Source organism: Lepidochelys kempii, chromosome 5 (genome assembly GCF_965140285.1).
Source record: "Lepidochelys kempii isolate rLepKem1 chromosome 5, rLepKem1.hap1, whole genome shotgun sequence".
Lineage (NCBI taxonomy): Eukaryota > Metazoa > Chordata > Testudines > Cheloniidae > Lepidochelys > Lepidochelys kempii.
In genome coordinates, this window is record NC_136384.1 from 130,546,596 (window position 1) to 130,572,545 (window position 25,950).

The following is a 25,950-nucleotide window of genomic DNA, read 5'->3' on the forward strand; positions in this document are numbered from 1 at the left end:
AATGGGATCCACAACTCCCATAACAGCCATTGCAAAAATTCAGCTTCAGTAAAGGTGTTTATGGTTTGGTACACTATAACATTTTTTATTTTTCAGAGCTCCTTAGAAACCCTCAACAAAGCTATTGCTGGTTTTGTGGTGATGTCGGAAGAGATGGAGAAAGTATACAACAGTTTTCTTAACAACCAAGTTCCCACACTCTGGGCCAATGCAGCATACCCTTCTCTGAAGCCATTAGGAGGATGGGTAAAAGACCTTGTACTAAGGACAACCTTTGTAGATGTAAGTAAATTGCCTTATGATGAGGTAGTGTGCTAGGTCCTTGCTCAAGGACTGAATTTGGTCATGCCAGAAGCTTGAAAGGGGAGCTTGGTCCAAACCTAATGTACCCAAACTTCCCACTTAATCCTCTCCCCAGAATTTTAAAATGAAACCTGTCCAACATATAGCGCTCTCGGAAATCCTGGATAAAGGGGCAAGAGTAACCCAGATCCAAATACTGGCCTTATCCATTTCTAGAGACATGGTTTCAATCTGCCTTCAGTCACAAATGCCATTGTGCTTCATAGGAAAGGCATAATGCCATCAGGGCACTGGGAGGCGTGAATTGGGGAGCTGCTCTTTGCTACTCTCTTGAAAAGGAGCTACTTGCACTCCCCACAATTAAGCTATCTCAGCATTTTCCTTTGTGCCACGGTGGGTGAGATCATGCCCCATCTGGGACTGATAGCCATGCCAGTCATGGTAGGTTTTCCATTTCCCTTCCCCTTCAGTAAGACACGTACTGATATTTATTAACGGTTCCGGATCTCCACCATAAGTTTGTCGCTATTACTAGTACCAGCACGGACTCACTGGTACTGCAGGCATTACCAATGCCTGTAGGTTCATAGAATATCCGGGTTGGAAGGGACCTCAGGAGGTCATCTAGTCCAACCCCCTGCTCAAAGCAGGACCAATCCCCAATTTTTGCCCCAGATCCCTAAATGGGCCCCTCAAGGATTGAACTCACAACCCTGGGTTTAGCAGGCCAGTGCTCAAACCACTGAGCTATCCTTCCCCCCTCACAGCCCTTAGCTTTCCCTTCCCACAACTCCTTCCACCTTCAAACATCCCATTTTCAAAGTCTCTTCAGAGGTGATCAGTGGGCCGTGAGAGGATTACATGATGGATCTTCAAAAGGTTTGGCTAGGAACTGGACAAGCATTTGAGATTGTGGTTGCTTCGCAGACCTAACCTCTGGAGTTTTTTTCCTTTTGAGATGTGCCCCTCCCTGCCATTAATGTAGAAATACCACTTTTTCCACTTTAGTGTTCACCATGCTCCTTGTAGTGTGCCCACGCCCACTAGGATGTAGCATGCCTATTGGCCGTGTTCTGTATGGCAGCCTGGAATTCTGTAATTACCACTTTGGGAGCTTTGAGATCTGGATCCAAATGTTTTGGCTTAGGCTTATCTCTGATTCGACTGCAAAGTCAAGGGGTATTAGGATCAGGGGACTTGGGGCAACCTGTTATGGAGATACATTGGTCACTGTCCATTTTGCCCTAGATAAACAGATGTGGTTAACTCAGTGTTCCCTGTATTTCTCTCTGTTTGCCACAGGGAATATCTAAGAAACAGTACAAATACTATGATACATTATTTATTTCTTAAGGCAGTTTGACAAGATTTTAATGATAACCACTGTAGGAGCCAGCCGTAGCATGCGTACTTTATAAGTGTAAAGTGCTGGTAAAATGGACATGTCTGTTATATAAGATCCTTTTTCCTATACCACAATGAAGTATAAAATCAACCGTACATGACTTGAATCTTGTGGAGTAGGGTTTCGATCTTGGGACCAAACTCAGCTCTCCTGTATGTGGGTGCAGTTGAAGTCAGTGAGATTGTGCCAATTTACAGCACGTTGAATATGGCCCTTAATTTAATGAGACTATGCAGTAAAATAGGAAATGTGAAACTTCATAAATAACATCCACTAAAATGTTCTGATTTTAGTCCTGGCTCAGAAGGGGTCAACCGAAGTCGTTCTGGATCTCTGGTTTCTTTTTTCCACAAGGATTTCTGACAGGTAAAAAAATCAATACAAGTAATGTACATGCATAAAAGGTTGTCTTTCCTGTTGCCTGCTCTACAAAACAAAATGTCCTGGGACACAAAGTTGCCAGGTCCATGGTGGTCTGAAGCCCTGCATATGTTTTCCACAACTTTTGGGGCTTTCTTCTTTGCACATAGCTGAAAATGGCCTGGGTTTTGAGCAAACGGTAGCTCTTTTTGGCTGCCATCTGCTGAGCTCTAATCAGGATTGCCAGTCTTTGTAGTACACCCTCCCTAGTGAGACATGCAGAGTGTCCTGTTTTGCCCCATCCCACAAAAGAAGAAGAAAAATAGAATTTCCTACAGCCCAGTAACTCCCACTAAAGGCAAGTGGAGCCTTTGTATGAGAAACAGAAGCAGAAGAGTGTGCAGCCCTCTCTGGCTCTGTCCTTCCACTTTTACACCTATACAGAGAAACTGGAGGGGATGGTCTTTCCAAGCCTTAGCCCTGCAAGAAAAGTATATATAGGAGGAAAGCCTTTGCTAATTCTCTCCTCGCTGAAGCAGAAACCAAAGTTTGGAGACAGCATCACTCAACTTGATTCTTTTCCTCTCCTGAAAGAGAGAGTCTCATAGCCCTGTCTCCAGCCGAATCCCAGAAAGCTGAAAGACTAGTATTTCATTGGAATACAAGTAAAGAAAGAACATGTAAATGAACACAGTTTGATTTGTTTTAGACAGATTGTATTCAAGTAGGCAGAAAAAGCATCCAAATCATTGTCACATACTATAAATAAAAGAAAAGGAGTATTTGTGGCACCTTAGAGACTAACAAATTTATTTGAGCATAAGCTTTCGTGAGCTACAGCTCACTTCATCGGATGCATTCAGTGGAAAATACAGTGAGGAGATTTATATACACACAGAACATGAAAAAATGGGTGTTATCATACACACTGTAAGGAGAGTGATCACTTAAGATGAGCTATTACCAGCAGGAGAGCGGGGGGGGGGAAGGGGGGAAGAAAACCTTTTGTAGTGATAATCAAGGTGGGCCATTTCCAGCAGTTAACAAGAACATCTGAGGAACAGTGGGGAGGGGGGGAATAAATATGGGGAAATAGTTTTACTTTGTGTAATGACTCATCCACTCCCAGTCTCTATTCAAGCCTGAGTTAATTATATCCAGTTTGCAAATTAATTCCAATTCAACAGTCTCTCATTGGAGTCTGTTTTTGAAGTCTTTTTGTTGCAATATTGTGACTTTTAGGTCAGAGATCGAGTGACCAGAGAGATTGAAGTGTTCTCCGACTGGTTTATGAATGTTATAATTCTTGACATCTGATTTGTGTCCATTTATTCTTTTACGTAGAGACTGTCCAGTTTGACCAATGTACATGGCAGAGGGGCATTGCTGGCACATGATGGCATATATCACATTGGTAGATGTGCAGGTGAACGAGCCTCTGATAGTGTGGCTGATGTGATTAGGCCCTGTGATGGTGTCCCCTGAATAGACATGTGGACACAGTTGGCAACGGGCTTTGTTGTGTGGACTGGTCCAGGCTGAGGTTGATGGTGGGTTGGAAATTGTTGAAATTCCACCATGATTTCAACAATTCCACCATGATTGGCCAAACTGGACAATCACTACAGTCTCTACATAAAAGAAGAAATGGACACAAATCAGATGTCAAGAATTGTAACATTCAAAAACCAGTCAGAGAACACTTCAGTCTCTCTGGTCACTCGATCTCTGACCTAAAAGTCGCAATATTGCAACAAAAAGACTTCAAAAACAGACTCGAACGAGAGACTGGGTGTTGGGGGGAGGGATAGCTCAGTGGTTTGAGCATTGGCCTGCTAAACCCAGGCTTGTCAGTTCAATCCTTGAGGGGGCCATTTGGGATCTGGGGCAAAAATTGCAGATTGGTACTGCTTTGAGCAGGGGGTTGGACTAGATGACCTCCCTAAGGTCCCTTCCAACTCTGATATTCTATGATTCTATGACTGCTGAATTGGAATTAATTTGCAAACTGTACACCATTACATTAGGCTTGAATAAAGACTGGGAGTGGATGTGTCATTACACAAAGTAAAACTATTACCCCATGTTTATTCTCCCCCCCGCCACCCCACTGTTCCTCACGCGTTCTTGTCAACTGCTGGAAATGGCCCACCTTGATTATCACTACAAAAGGGCTTTTTTTTCTTTTTTCTTTCTATCCTGCTGGTAATAGCTTACCTTACCTGATCACTCTCATTACAGTGTGTATGGTAACACCCATTGTTTCATGTTCTCTGTGTATATTAAATCTCCCCACTGTATTTTCCACTGCATGCATCCGATGAAGTGATCTGTAGTTCACGAAAGCTTATGCTCAAATAAATTTGTTAGTCTCTAAGGTGCCACAAATATTCCTTTTCTTTTTGTGGATACAGACTAACACGGCTGCTACTCTGAAACCTATCTTTTGTTTAGATTTTCCAAATGAAAATTTGAAAAGTTTCAGCAAAATAAAAATATTCCTACAAAACATTTCAGTTTTGCAGAAACTCCATTTTACACCAAATAGTGATTTTGATTGAAAATTCCCAATCATCTCTAATGGATATCAAGATGGTAGCTTTTAGCATTTTTATTCTCAGTAATAAACATACAGGCAGCTCTGCTGCATGGGTGAAATGTCTTGTTCCCATTTAGAGTAGGTCAAGTGAGCAACTGACCCCTCTCTCAATTTTATTTAAAAAATACTTTTTTTCAATTTGCCAGGCACTCTTCAAAATCATGCTCGTAAATATAATTTACCAATAGATGAGCTTAGTTTCAGCTATAACGTCATCCCTGTTTATCGAGATCAAGCACAAGTTACAGAAGCATTAAAAGTGTGCCAATTTGGACAAGAATTACCTATGGATATGCAGGTATTTTGGATGTTTATTATCAACACCAAAGTAAAAATAAAAATCCTTCCTATCATCTCTTTTGAGCAAAAATTGACATTGACTCTGCATAATCTAAGATTAATACTATTGTTCAATAACACATAAAGCTTTGAATGTCAGGACTTTATGTTGTGTTTTCCTTGTGTTTTGTCACAAAGAAATTTCATCCAAAATTTGAAAATTAGATAATTTTCAGGCAGCTGTAGTGGTAGAGGTTTCTATGTACTGTGACAAAGTCCTTGCCTCTGTGGGTCCCGCGTTTCCTGGCGGATTTCGCTAGCCTCAGAGGCTCACTGTGACCCTCCACGTAACCCTTCTCTCTCTAGAGACAAGGGTCACAGTCTACTGAGCCATTTTCATCATAAGCCAGCGAGGGAGGTGAGGAGAAGTTATCCTTCCTTGCACAGTCTCTGTTGTCTCCCAGTCTCAGTGATTAATCAGGGGGCAAAGGGGGGGGAGCCCAGGCCCACCCTCTACTCCAGGCTCCAGCCCAGGGACCCTAATAGTATCCGCTATTGTAGCTGACCTTTTAGAATCATTACATGTACAATTCCCTGGGCTACTTCCCCCACAGCAGCCCTCACTTCCTCAAGCTCCACTTCACCCTTACCTCAGGGCCTCCTTCCTTGTGCCTGATATGGTGTGTACTACTCAGTCTCTCCAACAGCGCAACTTCCTCCCACAGCTCCTGACATGCACACCCACCTAACTAACTGGGAGGCTTTTAACTCATTTCAGCCAGCCACTGATTGGCTTCAGGTGTCCCAATCAACCTAGCATTCTCCCTGCCTTCTGGAAAGTTCTTAATTGGCCCCAAGTGTCTTAATTGACCTGGAGCAGCTGCCATTTCACTTATCCTGGTACCAGGGATTTGTTGAGCCTGGAGCTAATATATCTATCTCCCACTACTTTTCTATAGCCATCTGGCCTTGCCCCGTCACAGTACGTGTTCCGTCCTGTTCCCCCAGGAATCTAGAACTTCTTGTGGTGATGTGAACATGTCATCCAACTTTGATCATTCCATTCATTTTTTTTTGTTCATAAATTTGGAGATTTTGCTTTCTGCTGTTTATTTCAGTTACCCTCTCCAGAAGATGGTGTATTGGTACATGGGATGTTCATGGATGCCAGTCGTTGGGATGATGAAAAGATGGTTATAGAAGATGCCTTACCTAGACAAATGAATCCAATGTTGCCAGTGGTGCATTTTGAGCCCCATCGAAATTATGAACCAAATCCCTCTTTGTATCAGTCACCACTTTATAAAACTGGAGCCAGAGCTGGAACACTCTCTACCACAGGTAACTGTTTCTTTAAAATCATAGTTTTACCACAGGTGACTGTTTCTTTAAAATCATAGTTCTTATCAAAATCAGACATGTGACCTTTTAAATGGAAGTCATGTGTATAAGTCATTCAAAAGGAATTTTTCCTAAGTTTGCAATAAGAGCTCAAATTTGGCCTGTGGCCTCTTTGTCAAAACAATTCCACCTTTCTCTGTATGTTATTTATTTGCTGTGTAATAATCTAAGAAGACTGAGAAGAAAGAGAGACACAGGTTCCGCGGGAATGGCTGAGAGCAATTGAGGCTTTCCTGGCTCCGAGGGAACGCTCTCAGGTTAAGCCTTAGAGAAAGACAAGCAAGCATGTAGACTGTTGATTGTTTTCATCTCTGTTGTCTCTGAAATGCTTTTGTTCTAAATAAATAATAGATAATTTTAGAATTTTTGATAAAGCTATTGCAATATGGAGTTATTAATGCAATAGTATAACTCTGCAAAAAATAACTCTCCAAATACAAGTAGATTTTATTAGCTCCACACTGCTAAGTTTCAGCTTCAGATGCGAGATTCAGAAGCTGACTAGTCAGCTAAAAGAACTTAGTAATATCAGGAGATACAGAGGTCACATGAAATAAGTGTGCCCTCTGGAAACCACAACCACTGACAATTCCTTTTCCCTGCACATGCAGCTCTTTCACAGTTTCCCCTTAGAGACATTGCCTGATTTTCCTTCTTAGTGTTTGTATCTTCCATGTACAGTGTGATTTTATTTCTATTGTCTTTGTTTAGACAGTGTTGTTCTCAACACATTTTCCTTCTTGCAGAGAGAATGTCCAGCCTCTTTTATAAAATGACAGTTAGCAAGGCCTTCATTCACTTCTTACTTGTAATGGAAAAGGTGCAGGAGCAGAATGCTGGGAATCTGCTCCAAGCAATCAGGTGCCTCTGTTCACAACAGCAATAAAGGGAGGGGTGATGAGGCACCATGAAAACTTGGCTTCTAATTGTTTGCTCAGACGTTGTCAAGATGCTAGAGATGCTAAAGTGACTGTGTGCCATGATGCTAATGAGATTTTGCACAGGTCATGATGATCATGGTTGTGTCAGTGCAGAAGTATGTCATTGAGCTGATGTTGATTAAGCTAATGATGCTGAAGCTTTATGTCTTTTCATTAAAAAGATGTGGTTAAGTGTTTTTGAATCTACTGCCTTCATTCACATGCCAGAGATGCAGAAGCAGCAGTAGTACATGGATGGCACTGATGCATTTCACAGTCTTAACCAAAGGTGTCAAGATCACTTGAACAGAGCATGAGCATATTTGTAATAAAGCCTGTCTTCAAAAGGTGGCAAACCAGGAGTAGCTAAAGTCAGTGAAGTTACAGCTGTGTATGTGAAATCCAAAGTATCCTGTGTTCCGTTCAAGAGCAGAGACAGCCTGCTTCCTTGACAGATGCCTTCCTCATTAACTTGAAGTCAGGGATTCTTTTGTATGTTTCCTGCTCTCCCTCTTGTTCCTTATGTAATCAGCAAGGTAAACAGGAGAGAGCCCATTTTTTTCTAGTAGCTCCTGACTGGGCTTGCTGCTTATGGGGCTTTCCTGAGGAGGTCATTGGAACCTCTGTTTCCAGACCTCTTAACCCAGATTCATGGTCAGATTTAATCAAAACCAGACATCTCCTCTTAGGTCTAGACACTGAATGTTCCACAAGACTGAAAAGGTCCTTCTACAGACTCACTAGATGTCACCAAGAAGGATATGTCTCAGAATGGAAGAGAGAGATTATTTGGGCTTCAAGCAAAACTTTTTATTGCCTTTTTTTACTTTGACTCTATATTTTGAACTGTCTCTTTCCCATATCAAGAAATCAGGACTAGTCCTGGACTTGATCAGAGTGCTTCTGGTAGCTATGTATACATACTAGCTAGCCTAATTTTCTGAGCTAGCCTAATTTTCTTTTTGCGAATGCAGACTAACACGGCTGCTACTCTGAAACCTAATATGAGAAGGTTTCTTCATTTTATGAACTTCCACTACTTAGTATTTTACTTTACAATGGTCACTCTTAAAAATTGAGAGTTTCCTTAGCTACCTAAATAAAATTGTCTTAGTATTTTCAAAAAAATCCCTAGGTATTCGCAATAGCAAATATAGCAATTTCTATAAATACATAACCATATCTATTTGTGAAAGGCAGAACGGTCGCATTTTGAATAGAGACTACTGAAGTCCTGATAAAATTAATGGAGTAAATTCCTCCAAATTCCTCCAAATTGATATTGCAAATAAGATAACAAAAATAATACTTAAAACCCCAGCAATCCATCGGACCATGTTGAGGTTGTTGTTGTTGTCTTTATATTTGAGAAAACAAATGGGACAGATTCTGATATGCTTACATTGAATAGCACCTTACCTGAAATCAATGGGATCACTTGTAGAGTAGGTGCTACTCAGCGTAAGGATATCAGAATCTGGCCCAGTGTACTTGCTTATTATGTGGATAGAGTAAGATTTCTGATGCCCTTGACTATTCATTTATTTGTTTTTAAGAGCTTAGGTTTTGTAAATGTTGTTATAGGTAAGTACTCCGATGCCATTTAGCAATTTTGAAAGTAATCTGTTTGCTTGTGAAATTATGTAATACTTTATCTGATAGTATTTGACACTGACAGTGATGCTGCCCACTGATATGTGATGAGAGATGTATTGTAATGCAATAGGCACGGGATGTTGTAGCAATCTTGGTTCTGAATGTGCTGGTTGTGGAGATTAAATTCTCCACCATAATGTTGCGTTGACATACTGATTTGTATTGCTTAGGTAAATGGTAAGTTTTTCTCTTTGCCTTTTTAACTAGGTCATTCTACCAATTTTGTGGTAACAGTCTTATTACCCTCCAAAAGACCAAGTGACTACTGGATATCGAAAGGATCAGCCTTGCTCTGCCAGCTGAATGAGTAAGCAGGGTGCAGTTACATTCCAGCAGGAGTATGTGTAAATCACATTCACGATGTATACCAGCAGAATGGTTTTAGCATTATCACAATCCTAGACTCCTGACAGTATAATAATACGGACTACTAACTTATAATTTACTTTTTCATTTGTATTAGATTTTATAAAATAAAATGTTGCCCAATATTCATTTTCCATTGTTATTTTTAGGCTAGTTCTTATCCTCTTACTGCTCCTAAGATTTATGCACCAGTGCTCCAGTTAAAAATACTCTTCCACAGTATCTGCATGTTTCATGTAAAGAAACATGCTTTGCATTGGGATGCTAAGTTACTATGACTGCTGTGCTTTACTTTCAGCTTTTATGCCTTGTTTTCTGTCTCTGGAGATTGCTTATGATGACAAAAGGCTTTAAGCAAAAATATTAAGAGTCCTTGAGTGACTGATTCTAAAGGTCATTCACTGTCCTGCCTGCTATATTTTAGCTATAAAAGCTGCAGAAAGAAATGGGTATCTAACTATTTTAGAAATACTCCGTCTCCATCACTGAAGCAACTGGGTAACTCACAAGAATTAAAAGAATCCATTACGATTATAAACTATAAGCCTTTCAACTTAGTCTCAGTAGCAGGGCCCACTGGTCACTAACACCAAGCCCCGTTCCACTTTATTTCTGCAAATTAGCCAAAGACTTGTACAAGACAAACAGCTCTTGCATTGTGGCCTGCAGCTCACCAAGCTCAAGCTCCGAAGGAGCTGTAGCAAAGGGCACTGAGAACTTCATGCTGCTGGCTCAGGAATGTTCAGAAAATTCAGCTCTGGAGCGTACAATGGAACAGTAGAATCTCTTAGAGCTTTATATAGTATAGGTCGCGATCAACACCTTGAACTACACCTAGAAGTGCAACTAGTCCAGATCATGGAGCACTGCTGATATAGCAGATAGAAGATCTTCTTACACAAGTCAAACCACTGTCATCAGCACTAGCAGCCACTTCTGGGTGCTTCTCCAGCATAGTCCCAGGTGGAGCACATGGCTATAATGATCTAGCCTTGAGGGTACAAAGGTATGGAACAGTGTGTATCCTAGGGGAGAGGTAATCTTCCTAGCCAATCATAGATGTTAAAAGGCACTACATACTATAGTCACATGCAAATCCAGGGGAGCAAAGAGTCCCTATGACCCAAAAACTATGGGTGAGGTTGAATATACACCTGCAGCAAAAGGTTCACTAATGACTCCAAGCTGTTCTTTTAGATATTTCAGTTGTATGTCCATTTATCTAGGAGGAACTTAAGCCAGTTTAGTCCCATCTGCTTGCCTGCCTCTTTCAATACTAGGAGCTCAGACACCATAATATATGGGATAACAATGATAAGATATAGATCTGAGTGTCATCCTCACATTTATGGTACTGCAGGGAAAAACTTCTTGTTGCCCTATCAGCGATACATAGGCACACAAGAGGAGAGGTGACAACTTTCTCATACCTCACATATAAAGGCCTGCACAGAGGATGAGTGAATGCTCTCTGCCACCATTTAGGACCTCTCAAAGAATAAGGAGAGAATCCACAAAAGGCCTTCCTGTTAACTCCTGCAAGATTTAAAAGGTACTCAGCAAAGGTTTGCGGTCAGATCAGCATGGACCCTTTTACCCATGTCCATTCTCAAAAGCAAACCATCAGCAATAGCTAGTGTGACATTACACTCCATATTCTTTATGAAAATATGCTTATGATATGGATATGACATAATTGAGATGTACTTTATGCAAGATGGCTCATGTAAGATATCATTGGAAAGGTTATGATTTACTGAATGTGATTATCCAATTTGTATGCCTGTATCATTTCTATATCTGAAGTTAGGAATATTGACCATGTATCTGTATTTCAAATGGGTTACTTTGGGTGTCACCTACAACTAACCCTTCAGGTACAACCATGAGAAAGCCAGACAGTGCTAATGGCCCATTAGCTAAGACAATGGACTGTAAAAGAGCTTAGTCTTCCTGTGGATACTCAAGACAGCTTACAAGCAATGGCTGCCACAGCCATGCAAGAGATATGGGTCCAAGTCACCTGGTACTGGATATCCTTCTTCCCCTTTTGGAATGCCAGACAAAGGGTTCCCGTCTTACATAAGAGCTATATAAGGCAGGGGAGTGACATCATCATGATTCTCCTCTGCCTCCCCACCCAAAGAGACACTGAAAAACACCTGGAAGCAAGAACTGAACTGGGGGGAGAAGGGTTGAGCCCAAGCTGGAAGGGCATCTAGCTTGTGAGTAATAATATCTGAGGTCTCAAGCTGCAGACCAGTGTAGGTGCCTTTCAAGACCTTCTGCAATCTGCCTTTAACAATATCTAGCATGAGAAATTACTATTTGTAACCAACTTCTTTAGTGAAACAAGCTTAGTTTGCGTATTTTGTTTTATTTGCTTAGTAATCTGCTTTGTTCTGTTTGCTCTCTCTTTAACCACTTAAAATTCACCTTTTGTAGTTAATAAATATATGTCTCATTTATAATATAATCCTATTTGTACAATTTGTAATTGGGGATGGTGAAGAGGCTGTCCATACGTTTCTTCACACTGAGGGAGGAGGCAGATTTCATAATGTACCTTTGGATCTGCACTCCAAGGGAGCAGGACACATGAGTGCTGTGGCAAGTCCCTTAAGCTGAGTTTTCCCAGAGCTGATTTCAGTGTCTGTGTCATTCTGCAGTTGGGTGTGGCTCTGCCTGTGTGTGTGCCGACGGAGGATTAATAGCCTGGCTCAAAAAGACAGGTGAAAAGGGTGCCCAAGATGGCAGAACAGTTGGGCTCAGTGGTATCCCAGCACATCAGGTGGCATCTTAAAGGGGGGCAACCCGTGACAGATAGTAATACCTTTCTCTACTAAAAACATGCCCAAAAGCAGCCCACTAGAGATCAAGGACACTGAAATATACAGAAACCACTGGAACTGCTTCAGCTTTACCAGTTATCTTCTCCAAAAACAATTGGTTATATACTGAATGGGAATAAGTAAAGCTTTAAGGTCAAAAGATGGTTCCTTTGGCAAGCAGCCTCACCACTACCTGTTTGATTGGAAGTATTTGAAGTTCTTCTTCAGTAATGGGCCCAAGATCTCCCTATTGTTCTCCAGCAGCAATTATGGGAAAGGTCTGGCTCACCATTGTGGGAAACAACTCTTGTCAACTCCCCTAAAACCTCTTTTGAGAAAAACAGGTTAGGAATCAGTCAGAGAAGGCAATGTGTTATCATTGATCAAACACCCAAGAATGTGCTAGGTTCCTCGCAGACATACAAAGAGTTTGTAACACCAGAGAGTAGAAGTTTTACTCATGTTGTGAAGACCACATCTTCTGTTAAACACTTTAGGGATAGGGGCCCCCTGTCAGCCCAGATGGCCAGTTATAATCTGCTGGCAGATTAAAATCACACCAGAAGAGATGGGCAAGTATTCTGATGAGGGGTTCATTTTACAGTGGACAGAAGACACCTATGATAAGGAGGCTTTTTTACCATCATCTTCCAAATGAGTGACATAAGAGTTATTGTTTATTGATATTTAAGCATTACAGTAGTTAGCAGCAGCAACATGGTTACAAGTGAAGACAAAAGTCTTCCATGTTAAACTTTAGCTAAACAAAAATAAGTTGTCTTTAATCAACATAATTTCTTTAACAAGACCACATTGGCCAAGTTTGAAAGTGGACCACACCAACAGAGCCCAACAAAGAAGACTAGACCGTGACATCTAACGTCAAAATCCTGGCCCCATTGAAGTCGCTGGCAAAACTCCCATTGACTTTGATGGGGCCAGGAATCCTCGCAAAAAAATTAGGATTAGCAGGTATTAGATTGGCAGTTGTGATTCAAGATGTATTCAAATTAAGCACATGGACGACAGTAGCAACACAACAGTGTCATTGAGAATCTGTACAGTTCTCTGAATGCTGACTGAGTTTTCTGTTCCCTTTCAACAACCAACATTTCCTCCATTTAAAAAAAATATTTCTGTAAAGTTTTAGCAAAAATACATTCTGTTAACATCTCGATTGGAAAAATGTTTCAGATAATCACAGCAATAGTACAAGCGAACACCAGTAGTTTGTTTAGCTAAATGCAGTATAAACAGTGCAGAGTGATACGTTGTCAAACATGAGAAATGGATGTCACAGCCATACTAATCGAAGATACTGAAAGATAAAGATATTGAAAATGACAATATACTAAAGAACATGTTAGTCAGAATGACTTATCAATCTAGCTTTTACTTATTAAACAATAGCTAACTGTTCACTGATGGTTTCTTAGTAGTACACATACACTAGTGCTTACTTGTAACAAAGATTTGAATTCTTGCCTACCACTTGTCACAGATCATAACATCATTACAGGCAGACACAATCTAAGAAATAAATAACAGGGTCCAGTATTTATATTATTCAGTCATTACAATCACTAACACTGGAGATAATCAGCTCTCAAAACTAATTTCAGCTCCTTCATCTTCTATGTAAGATTTAAATTACGTTATTTAGCAAACTTAATGGCGACATTTTTTCTTTTGAAATGACATTTTTCGTACTGAGTGCTCCTCTTTGAGAGCCTTATGCAAAATCCTTTGAAACAGCTTCTATAAAATTTGGAGCAGACATCAGTATTGTAAACGTACAGATGATTGCAAAGAGTGAAAATGCAACCAGGCATAATCGGTCTATGACAGCTGCTGCAAACTTCCACTCACTACAAACTTCTTCACCCTCATCTTGTTTTCTGAAGCGCATTGCAATGAACTGAACTTCTTCCAGGATTTTGACAATCACTGGGATAGTATCCATTAAAGCTTTCTTTTGAACTAGCTCAATATCTTCCGTAGAGGCACAAGTGACCTTTCCACACTTACTACCTGAGTCACTGTTTTGTGGGCAGCATGGGTTTTCCATGGCATGGTAGCTATAGATCACATTCCCGTTGCTAGATTGGTATCCAGGTAACACATTCATTTCAACGCTACTGATGCTCGAACAGTGCTTGGGATAGTTGTATTTGCAAGAGAGGGGCCTTATGTTCTCTCCAGGCTTTTTCATCCTTAAAAACCAAGCACACCAATTCAGCAGGAAAACACGGACCTGAAAAACAGGAGGAAGTGATCAAAATATTTTAGAGACCTTTATCTTATTTTCACTGACTGAACAGTGCACTTAGAAATCTTTGCAGGATCTGTATTTCACAAAGTGATTTTGCCATCTATATAAATCTCCATTTGGACAGCCGTAAACTATTGTAAGGGAAAATTTTTTCATTATCACAAATTTATATTGGCTTGTGATGGGGTGTACCAGGCCCTTTCAGGACCTCCGGAATGCCCTGTGGTCCTACCACACGCCGCTTTGTGAGAAAGAACCCTGAGAGAACAGGGCAGAGACTATTACAGACTCTCCAGGCAAGGAGGCCTGGAAGAGACCCTGCTTACACGGGAACAGGCTAAAGACCCCAGAAATTGACTGGACAGAGTGGGAAGCAGCCCAGGGAATGCAACAGTAGACGCTAGTGATGGAAGCGACAGTTGGCTGCTAGTTGTAGGGTCCCTGGGTTGAGACCCGGACTGGTGGGCAGGCCTGGGTCCCCCCACTGGTCACAGACAGAGTGGCCAAGGAGGCAAAAAGTTTTGTTTGGAAACCAAGAAGGGGGGTGCTTACACAAGCCCAGAGACAGGACTGAGAACCTCAAGGAGGGGCCAACTGTTTGTTTGATTGTGTTACTCCGGTAGGGGGTTGTTTTCCGTCCATTTCACATACAGACAGTGTGTGACTCAGCTGCAGGGCTGAGTCACTGAAAACCCATCTGAAAAGAGAAACTACCAGCAGAAAGCACCGCAAAAGCAGAGAGTGTAGGCCCATTCCCAGCCAGCAGGAAGTGCTTGTGGGAGGTGAGTAGCCACACTTTTACACAGCTCTATTTAGTGAAAAACAGAAACAGGAAAATGGACTCTTCTTCTGGTTCAGGCTCTGCCATGTAACCGCTCCATGTCTTTGTTTGCCCATCTGTAAAATGGGAATAAGGCTACCACACAAGCTGGGTGTAAGGCTTATTTCTAAGGGGATCAGTTGTAAGGTAGAAGTTTACTCCACACATGGTCCCAATGCATTATTGGGTAGCTGAATCATGTGGTGACAGCTAGCATTATATTAAAAGAGCCTTGTGGTGGGGTATTTACCCCACACTGACATTAAAGGGGCTAACTAGAGCTAGGGAGCTCAGTTAATGCACCTGGCTGCAGCTGGAGGGTGGCCAGTCCTAATTAAAGATGAATCCCAGCTGTGGGGAGGAGCTGAGTGGTTTGTATCTGAGTGGTTTGTAGTGGGAGAAGAAGGCTGAGTGGAAAGGAGCTGCAGCGAGGGAAGAACTCAGCAGCAACTCTCTTGGTGGTAGAGGCAAAGAGACAGCGGAGCAGCAGGAGCTGTCAGAGAAGTTTGTGATGTGGCTGGGCAGAGCTAGGGAACCCTGCAGGGTAGAAGACTCATGTGGGTCCCTGAGATAACGAGGGAAGAACCCGCTCAAGAGACTGAACCAGAGAGCAGGAGTAGGGTGGTTGGGAACAGTGCAGGGAGCTCTGACGTGAGGGACATGGTGGGATGTGAACACAGACCAGGGCAGGAATCCGACCTCCAGTGAGAAGCCCTGGGCAGTGTTGCTCATTACAAGAACGCAGGAAGGCACTAAGGAGAAAGACTATGGTAGGAAGGAGGCAGCTAGGTGGAGCATACCTTATAGAAGGGTGTGAGGATCACTAGGCCCAGAGTCATGAGCCGGAGATCTGACAAGGGCTTGGAATTATTATTTGGACTCTGTTATCCCAAAAGCAGTGGGAATAAATTGTGGCCGGGCTGGAAAGTCATGTTGTGAGAAGAGGCTGACCACCGTGAGACCAGAATGACCGTCGGCAAGGAGTGCAAGACAGAGAGCTGCTACCCTGCGCCTGGCCAGGAGGGGGTACCCCAGAGGCAAGTGCATCCTTCTAAAGGCCATTTTTCAGTTGCTTGTTACTTTCTCAGACTTCCCCTTTCAAAGTGAAATTTTCCCAAGCCAGGTCTCTTCCCACATATGACTTTTTTAGGGTAGTTTGAGCAAAAAGTTCAGTCAGTTTTGAGACCACAAGAAGTGAAGAAAATGTACTTTTCACATTACAAAGCAATTCTTGCGCCCTTCTGTTTGTAAGCATTCCAGGGTCTCTGTTAAGAGGAGAAAGCTGATGGCAGTCCCTTTCCACAGATTTCATGACTGGGTTATACCTGAAAGATTTGAGGTAATCGTTCTGATGCTGTTGTAGCAGGATTATGAGTCAGAGTGCTAAGAGTTTGTTTTGTAAGGGTAGTTTTTCCACTATTGTTTAAATTTCAATAAACTTAACTGAAAGTCATTTTCAATCCATGGCGAGGAGCTCAGCAAAACTGCAGAGGAGGCCTTTCTCATTCTTTGGAGTGTAAACTCCTCCTCTGGTCTAGCCTGCCTCTGGAAGCCTATTGGACAAATGCTTCTTGCAAGGCTATTGTGTGAGGTAATTGCATGAGGGTGCATCCTGCTTTTCCTTCTCTAGTTGACATTTAGAGCTCTTCTCTGAACTCCTGGCAGGCTGGGATTCTGTGTGTTTGTATAGATTGCTGGGAACGGAGAAGAGCAACAACAACAGGAAACTAAATTAACTTATGTATTTGTCAAATAGAGTGTGTGTGTGTTTGTGTGTTCAAGAATGAATTGACCTTTGCAGGTAACCTGTGAGCCACTCTTAAAAGATAAGAGCCTATTTGCATTTTTTATTATAGCTGCAGACAACCAGTCCTCAAATGACAAACAAATGCAACTTAACTCTCACAGCCCTACCTGAATTTACACAATTCTCAGGATACGAGAGGTTACAATATTTGTTACAATCGCATGAAATAGAAGTGTCAGAAGTCAGCAGTGATGTAAGTTTCCCCCTTTGTTTTATGTTAATATGAGGAAAAGCTTATAAAGTTTATGGGTTTCTTGATCTGACTGCTCCCCTCCCATGAAGCTGATGAATGGTAACCATGGACCCCAATCCTGGAAACACCTACACACAAGTCATCTTGTAGAACTCAGTGGGGTTACTCACACATCTAAGAGCATGTGTAACTTGGGGCTCATCCATTTAGACATTTCTGCAAAGAAACCCCTTAGAGTTGTGTTATCGTCTCCACTGCTATCACTTTCAAAGTGTTGCTAAGCCATTTGCCCAGTGAAAGGACTTTTGGACTGCATGAGTTGTTAGCCTTCCAGCTAATAATTGGAGGCTTTAAAGTTGCCAATATTTACATTGACACTGATTTTACTAGGAACTGCTGAGTGATCAGCATGTCTGAAATTCAGACACTTATTTAGCTGCCTAAATCATAGAATAATAGAATATCAGGGTTGGAAGGGACCTTAGGAGGTCATCTAGTCCAACCCCCTGCTCAAAAGCAGGACCAATCCCCAATTAAATCATCCCAGCCAGGGCTTTGTCAAGCCTGACCTTAAAAACTTCTAAGGAAGGAGATTCTACCACCTCCCTAGGTAACGCATTCCAGTGTTTCACCACCCTCCTAGTGAAAAAGTTTTTCCTAATATCCAACCTAAACCTCCCCTACTGCAACTTGAGACCATTACTCCTTGTCCTGTCATCTTCTATCACTGAGAATAGTCTAGAACCATCCTCTCTGGAACCACCTCTCAGGTAGTTGAAAGCAGCTATCAAATCCCCCCTCATTCTTCTCTTCTGCAGACTAAACAATCCCAGTTCCCTCAGCCTCTCCTCATAACTCATGTGTTCCAGACCTCTAATCATTTGTTGCCTTTCGCTGGACTCTCTCCAATTTATCCACATCCTGCTTGTAGTGTGGGGCCCAAAACTGGACACAGTACTCCAGATGAGGCCTCACTAATGTCAAATAGAGGGGAACGATCACGTCCCTCCATCTGCTGGCTATGCCCCTAATTATACATCCCAAAATGCCATGGGCCTTCTTGGCCACAAGGGCACACTGTTGACTCATATCCAGCTTCTTGTCCACTGTCACCCCTAGGTCCTTTTCCGCAGAATTGCTGCCTAGCCATTCGGTCCCTAGTCTGTAGCGGTGCATTGGGTTCTTCCGTCCTAAGTGCAGGACCCTGCACTTATCCTTGTTGAACCTCATCAGATTTCTTTTGGCCCAATCCTCCAATTTGTCTAGGTCCCTCTGTATCCTATCTCTGCCCTCCAGCGTATCTACCACTCCTCCTAGTTTAGTATCATCCGCAAATTTGCTGAGGGTGCAATCCACACCATCCTCCAGATCATTTATGAAGATCTTGAACAAAACCGGCCCCAGGACCGACCCTTGGGGCACTCCACTTGATACCGGCTGCCAACTAGACATGGAGCCATTGATCACTACCCATTGAGCCCGACAATCTAGCCAACTTTCTACCCACCTTATAGTGCATTCATCCAGCCCATACTTCTTTAACTTGCTGACAAGAATACTGTGGGAGACCGTGTCAAAAGCTTTGCTAAAGTCAAGAAACAATACATCCACTGCTTTCCCTTCATCCACAGAGCCAGTAATCTCATCATAGAAGGCAATTAGATTAGTCAGGCATGACCTTCCCTTGGTGAATCCATGCTGACTGTTCCTGATCACTTTCCTGTCCTCTAAGTGCTTCAGGATTGATTCCTTGAGGACCTGCTCCATGATTTTTCCGAGGACTGAGGTGAGGCTGACTAGCCTGTAGTTCCCAGGATCCTCCTTCTTCCCTTTTTTAAAGATTGGCACTATATTAGCCTTTTTCCAGTCATCCCGGGACTTCCCCCGTTCGCCACGAGTTTTCAAAGATAATGGCCAATGGCTCTGCAATCACAGCCGCCAATTCCTTTAGCACTCTCGGATGCAATGCGTCCGGCCCCATGGACTTGTGCACGTCCAGCTTTTCTAAACAGTCCCTAACCACCTCTTTCTCCACAGAGGGCTAGCCACCTACTCCCCATGCTGTGACGCCTAGCACAGCAGTCTGGGAGCTGACCTTGTTCGTGAAGACAGAGGCAAAAAAAGCATTGAGTACGTTAGCTTTTTCCACATCCTCTGTCACTAGGTTGCCTCCCTCATTCAGTAAGGGGCCCACACTTTCCTTGGCTTTCTTCTTGTTGCCAACATATCTGAAGAAACCCTTCTTGTTACTCTTAACATCTCTTGCTAGCTGCAGCTCCAGGTGTGATTTGGCCCTCCTGATTTCATTCCTACATGCCCGGGCAACATTTTTATACTCTTCCCTGGTCATTTGTCCAATCTTCCACTTCTTGTAAGCTTCTTTTTTATGTTTAAGATCCTCAAGGATTTCATCGTTAAGCCAAGCTGGTCACCTGCCATATTTACTATTCTTTCGACACATCGGGATGGTTTGTCCCTGTAACCTCAATATGGACTTAGGGGATGAACTTTAGGTCTCCGTTTGTGAAAATCTTTTCCCACCTTTGTAAGGATGTTTTCTGTCCTCTAGGGAGGCACTAAAGGTCTGTGGCTATTAAATCTATCTTGTCAGACTTCAGCGAGGGCGGATTTGAAGACTGACTGGCCTCGCTTGCACAATGCTCAGTTCTGTGGCAATGCCACTCCCAGGCTATGTCTTCCCTGGAAAAACAGCTGGGTTCTTAACCCCCATTAGTTAACCTGAGTTAACATCCTAGTGAGACAAGAGTTTGTAGTTTTCACATTAGTTAGCAGGTTGAGTTAGTCTAACTCCACTGCTTCCTCAAGCACTCCTTCCCCTGCCCAAGCGTGGAGCACCGCGCAGAGCAGGTTCGGGTGTGCCTGTGATTAGCAAGTGGGTAGGAGGGGACAGGGCATGGATGGATCGCAGCAGCAGAGGAAGGGAGTAAGCTGCTTCTTCCATCCTCTATCTTGGTCTTCTGCTGGGTTGTAAAGACTTGAGGACTTGTTGGGCAGGGGGCGGTGTAGCCCTCCTGGCATCCCCTCCCAACCCACTTCTGGTAACACATCTGAGAACTCCTGGTGAGGTGCATAATGTAGATTGTGATCTCCCTTCCCAGACAGTGCCAGGGAAGGGCTACTGAAGGCTACTGTGAGCCTGGGGGATGTCGGGTGACCTAAAGAGGACAAGGCATGGTTCCAGTGCTTTAGGAGAAATGGCCTTTCCTCAAACAGCAAACACAATCTGTGACTTTGTAATGAACCCTACCAGCAGAAGAGTCTAAGTGATTCCCCTATGGGCCTGGCATAGTGACATGCAGTAGCTGAATCCTACTGAGAGGACATGAGGATGACTTCTGTTCAAAGCTCCTTGTAAAATCATGCCTAATACCCCAGACATCAGCTCTGCACCAATATGCGTTCCCAAGCCACATTCTTGTGCCCCATCTGATGCATTCCAAATGTTAAAAAATATAATGAATATATGAACTTTATAAAAAACTGGAGCAAACCAACAGATTAGATAACAGTGCAGTATACTGCCAATGGCCTGACTGAGGTTCTTCCAAGGGATATGGGTGCAATTAACAAGTTAAAGGCACCTATGATTTGCAAAGCTATAAAAACAAGAGCTGCCTATCCAAAGAACTCTTGTCCTGTGCTGCTGAAACCTGAAGAAAGGGGAATCCATATGATGCCATCTGCACTGAGCATGGAACTTCATTAAGGAAGGCACCAGTCTTTTAAAGAGAGAAGCACTTTTATATATGAAAAAGTGCAAGTGACATTGAAAAAGACATTAAAATAGAAAGGACACAGTCTGTGATTACATAAGCCTCATTGCTGCCTAACTCAGGGCTTCGGATTGCCCTGGCCAGTGGAGCACTATGCTTAGGTGCTAGGCTCAGTTTTGCACGTTCTCTTTGTGGCTCTAGTTTGGGGCGGCTTCTCACCAAGAGCAGGAATGCTCCTGAGTCCTACAAACCCAGCCTCCCCTCATCCCCGAGTCCTACAAACCCAGCCTCCCCTCATCCCTGAGTCCTACAAACCCATCCCTAGCCCTCCTGCTGCCCAGGCAGTAGTGCAGGGCTTGCCTGTCACATCTGGGTACTTGGGAACCCTGTCCCCGGTGATTAACCCTTGTAGCAGGAGTTACACAAGGGCTCTTGCATGTCAGATCAGTGGCCAGCTTTCAAAGACGCTAAGCACCCAACAGCCCCTGCTCTTTAGTCACCTGAATACCAGCTGAGGAGCCTCACTTTAGGCTCCCACGTTTGAAAATCTTGGCCTTGGCAAACCCCCTCGGTTCAGTGGCCACATAGCACCCATATAGTCCAGTGGAAGAGAGAGAGCACCAGTTGCTCTAGGCTCTGTTGCATGCTTGGTGCTTACAGAACCCACCACCTTATCAGGCTAGGTTCAGTACTAACCCTCAGGCCCTCTTCTCTTCTGTCTCCTAACGAAACACACAGGAGTACTATGGATGTAATGATCACTTTCAGGAAGGGAAAGGAATTTGCACAATTGTGAAAGTTAGTTACTGGCTCGGGAAAGCAGGGGGATAGAATCATAGAATATCAGGGTTGGAAGGGACCCCAGAAGGTCATCTAGTCCAACCCCCTGCTCAAAGCAGGACCAATTCCCAGTTAAATCATCCCAGCCAGGGCTTTGTCAAGCCTGACCTTAAAAACCTCTAAGGAAGGAGATTCTACCACCTCCCTAGGTAACGCATTCCAGTGTTTCACCACCCTCTTAGTGAAAAAGTTTTTCCTAATATCCAATCTAAACCTCCCCCACTGCAACTTGAGACCATTACTCCTCGTTCTGTCATCTGCTACCATTGAGAACAGTCTAGAGCCATCCTCTTTGGAACCCCCTTTCAGGTAGTTGAAAGCAGCTATCAAATCCCCCCTCATTCTTCTCTTCTGCAGGCTAAACAATCCCAGCTCCCTCAGCCTCTCCTCATAACTCATGTGTTCCAGTCCCCTAATCATTTTTGTTGCCCTTCGCTGGACTCTCTCCAATTTATCCACATCCTTCTTGAAGTGTGGGGCCCAAAACTGGACACAGTACTCCAGATGAGGCCTCACCAATGTCGAATAGAGGGGAACGATCACGTCCCTCGATCTGCTCGCTATGCCCCTACTTATACATCCCAAAATGCCATTGGCCTTCTTGGCAACAAGGGCACACTGCTGACTCATATCCAGCTTCTCGTCCACTGTCACCCCTAGGTCCTTTTCTGCAGAACTGCTGCCTAGCCATTTGGTCCCTAGTCTGTAGCTGTGCATTGGGTTCTTCCGTCCTAAGTGCAGGACCCTGCACTTATCCTTATTGAACCTCATCAGATTCCTTTTGGCCCAATCTTCCAATTGGTCTAGGTCCTTCTGTATCCTATCCCTCCCCTCCAGCGTATCTACCACTCCTCCCAGTTTAGTATCATCCACAAATTTGCTGAGAGTGCAATCCACACCATCCTCCAAATCATTTATGAAGATATTGAATAAAACCGGCCCCAGGACCAACCCTTGGGGCACTCCACTTGATACCGGCTGCCAACTAGACATGGAGCCATTGATCACTACCCGTTGAGCCCGACAATTTAGCCAGCTTTCTACCCACCTTATAGTCCATTCATCCAGCCCATACTTCCTTAACTTGCTGACAAGAATACTATGGGAGACCGTGTCAAAAGCTTTGCTAAAGTCAAGAAACAATACATCCACTGCTTTCCCTTCATCCACAGAACCAGTAATCTCATCATAAAAGGCGATTAGATTAGTCAGGCATGACCTTCCCTTGGTGAATCCATGCTGGCTGTTCCTGATCACTTTCCTCTCATGCAAGTGCTTCAGGATTGATTCTTTGAGGACCTGCTCCATGATTTTTCCAGGGACTGAGGTGAGGCTGACTGGCCTGTAGTTCCCAGGATCTTCCTTCTTCCCTTTTTTAAAGATTGGCACTACATTAGCCTTTTTCCAGTCATCCGGGACTTCCCCGGTTCGCCATGAGTTTTCAAAGATAATGGCCATGATAAAGATAATGGCTAGTGACACTACTGCAGCTAATTAAGCCATGTGTCTTTTGTGCTGCCCCTGTGCAGGTCATTAGCCTGCCCCTGGTTCACCAGCTGTCAATTCCTTTGAAGCAAAAGGTGGAAATAACCCCACAATGAGGAACTGAGAGGAGTTAAAATGTGCAGAACCCTCGGTGCAGTGGGGAGGAAGATGAATGAGCAGTACGGAATCCAATGAGATTCGCCTTGCAGAGAACAGTTTCAGGTAAGCAATTTCCTCTTCTCTGCAGAAAACCATCTTAATAGATTCACATTCTTACCGAGAAAAAAGGCTGCAGGGCTATCTCTGGAAGAAAAATTTAACCCAGACTGCAACAGGCATGGAGAAAAAACAGGGCCGATGTGCCGGGAATCACAGTGGCCAAAACTTTTGTATTTGTATCCAGAGAGTTAAACTCCTTCTCATCCTCCTGGTGACGTCCTCCTCAGTACAACTGCAGCACTCCTGCCTTTTCACTCTAGGTCTAGCCCTGTCCCTCCCACCCCATCTCTTCTTACATGGGTCTCTCTCTTTCCTGGCCTGGCACATATCCATTCAAATGATGTTTTCTTCAATAGTCACGTAGGCTCTACTGCAATGCAAATAATCATTACGGGCCTCAGTTTGCTAGGTGCTGTACATAGGCAGAGATAGTGCCTGCCATGAAGAACTTACAGTCTAAATAGATAAAACAGAGAGGTGACGTGACTTGCTCAAGGGCATACAGCAGAGCAGCGGCAGAGCAGGGAGCAGAACCCAGACTTGCTGGATCTCCAGCTAGTGCCCAATCCACAAGCCAGTCTCTCTCTTCATGAATAGCCGACCCAGGAACATCCGTCATGCACACCTTCCTAGTACACGGCTGGAAGGAAACACAGATTCTTCATTTACTGCTCCAGCCGTGGGTGAGGAGCACTGCCCCCCTAGATGTGGGAGGAGGGGCTGGCTCCAGGTATCCTGAAAGCTCTGCCTTTAGCATATTCCCAGGCAGTCTTCAAATCAAAAGGGGTCTGTGACGGGGTTGGGACTCACTACCGCAGCGCCTCCTGCTGACTCGTCAGGGAATTAGCTCAGACCAGTGTGGAGCACCCTCCACTGGTGGTGTCCCGTCCGTCTCTCGCCCTTTCTTGACGCCTGGACCCACGCTGCTCCTTTCTTGGGGCGTCCTCTTCAAGACACTGACCTCTGGCAGTGCCCCCTAGTCCTTGTTCACCCCCTTACGGGGGGGAGGGAGGCGGCTGTGTGTTTATCAGCAGTCTTTCACTTCGCCCAGCCCCAGCGGCCAACCACACCCCAAAGTCTAACCCCTTTTGCCAGGGCTCTGGTGCAGTCCACTATCGCCATGTCCAACGGCTGGGTGTATGTGCACCCAGAGACCCTTTGGCGGCAGCCTTCCTGCCCTCCTTCTCTACCCTTCTCCGCCTCTTTCCCTGGATCGCTTCTCCTTCATGCCCTTTGCACCAGCCCAGCCCTTCCCTTCTCTTGGGGCCTGCAGCCTGGCAGATACCGGGCTGGAGTTCCTTCTGCTCCCCTCGCCTGCCCCGCACTGCACTGTCCCTGGTGCTAGTCCTCTCGCACAGGAGACAGACCGTCACCCTCTGAAGGCCTGGGAGAGACCCCCTGCTCCCTTCCTGGGCAGCCTTTATATAGGGCTGAGCCTGGCCCTGATTGACTATCTCTTACTCAGCCTCTGATTGGCTCCCTAGCAGGCCTTCTCTGATTGGCCGCCCACCCACACAGCCCCTCTGGCCTCCTGGAACCCCCTCTAGTATAGGAGTGGGGCAGCCACCCCACTACACACCCTCCCCCTTAAGAATGCTCGGGGGGGGGGGAAATCCCCTAGCGCCCTTGTGCTCCTCGCAGCTGGGCCCTCAGGGAATCTCTTTCCTATTGCAGGCTCTCCTCCAACTGGAGCAACCTGATTCCCTCTTCCATGGTCTAGATCCCCACTGTAGACTGCTCCAGTCCTACGTGGGTTTCCTTCTCAGTTTGGGTCCCCCCCCCGCCCCCGTGGCCCTCCTGTCACTAGGGTGGGTTCCCTGGTTAAAGTGGGGCCTCTCTGCCCCAGCTCCCTTCTCTCTGGGGGCCTCAGGCTGCACTACCCCTTTCTGGCGGCTAGTCCCAGACTGAGCCTGTTTTTCTGGCACTCCCTCTTTCTGCCTCAGGGGGCCGTGTCTCCTTATGTGGCCCTTGGTGTGGCAGGGGAAGCACTCCCAGTGCCTTCCTGCTGCCCCAGCCCTAAGACTGCTTGTTTTCATCCTAGCCCTTCACTTAGGGTTAACCCAGGCCGTGTGAGCCTTATCAGGGCACTCCCTCTAAATCTTCTTCCCCTTATAGGATAGTGTGGCACAGTGGCCGGAGTTCATCTATCTCCTCTGAGGTAAGAGAGGGGGTCAAAGAACTATGCCATCACAAAAAAAGGGGGGGAGGGGTTAGAGACCCCCGGTAGGGGAGACCGGGCCCACCCTCCTTCACCGGGCTCCAGCCCAGGGCCCTGTCATTGAGGGCATGATCCACCCCAGGTCAGCGGGGAATCCTACTGCAACACGCTGCCCTCAGAGTGGTGGGAGATACCACTCCCTTCCCTTTCCTGGGTCACTTCCTACCAGTTCTCCCAACATAGCAGTCCCTGTGGCATCAGGGCTGTCAGGTTCCTCAGCCCCTGGGGCTCCCCGGGGTTCC

At 44.6% G+C, this 25,950-nt stretch overlaps 2 protein-coding genes across 6 annotated transcripts in view; one reads left to right on the forward strand and one right to left on the reverse strand.

Annotated features, from left to right (window-relative positions):
- Positions 1–9,416, forward strand: part of DNAH6 (dynein axonemal heavy chain 6) — a 192,300-nt gene extending 182,884 nt beyond the window's left edge. For all 5 annotated transcript variants that reach the window (XM_073345870.2, XM_073345872.2, XM_073345871.2 and 2 more), the window contains 5 exons: positions 97–282; positions 2,002–2,074; positions 4,814–4,965; positions 6,065–6,287; positions 9,131–9,416. In XM_073345870.2, coding sequence (XP_073201971.1) covers positions 97–282; positions 2,002–2,074; positions 4,814–4,965; positions 6,065–6,287; positions 9,131–9,234 — 738 coding nt within the window. In that variant the 3' untranslated portion in view covers positions 9,235–9,416. The remainder of the gene's footprint in view (positions 1–96; positions 283–2,001; positions 2,075–4,813; positions 4,966–6,064; positions 6,288–9,130) is intronic.
- Positions 9,417–12,805: 3,389 nt separating this feature from the next.
- LOC140911863 (neuronal acetylcholine receptor subunit alpha-7) overlaps positions 12,806–25,950 on the reverse strand; it is a 133,082-nt gene continuing 119,937 nt past the window's right edge. The window contains exon 10 of the mRNA XM_073345879.2: positions 12,806–14,374. Within this exon, the coding sequence (XP_073201980.1) occupies positions 13,853–14,374 (522 nt within the window). The 3' untranslated portion in view covers positions 12,806–13,852. The remainder of the gene's footprint in view (positions 14,375–25,950) is intronic.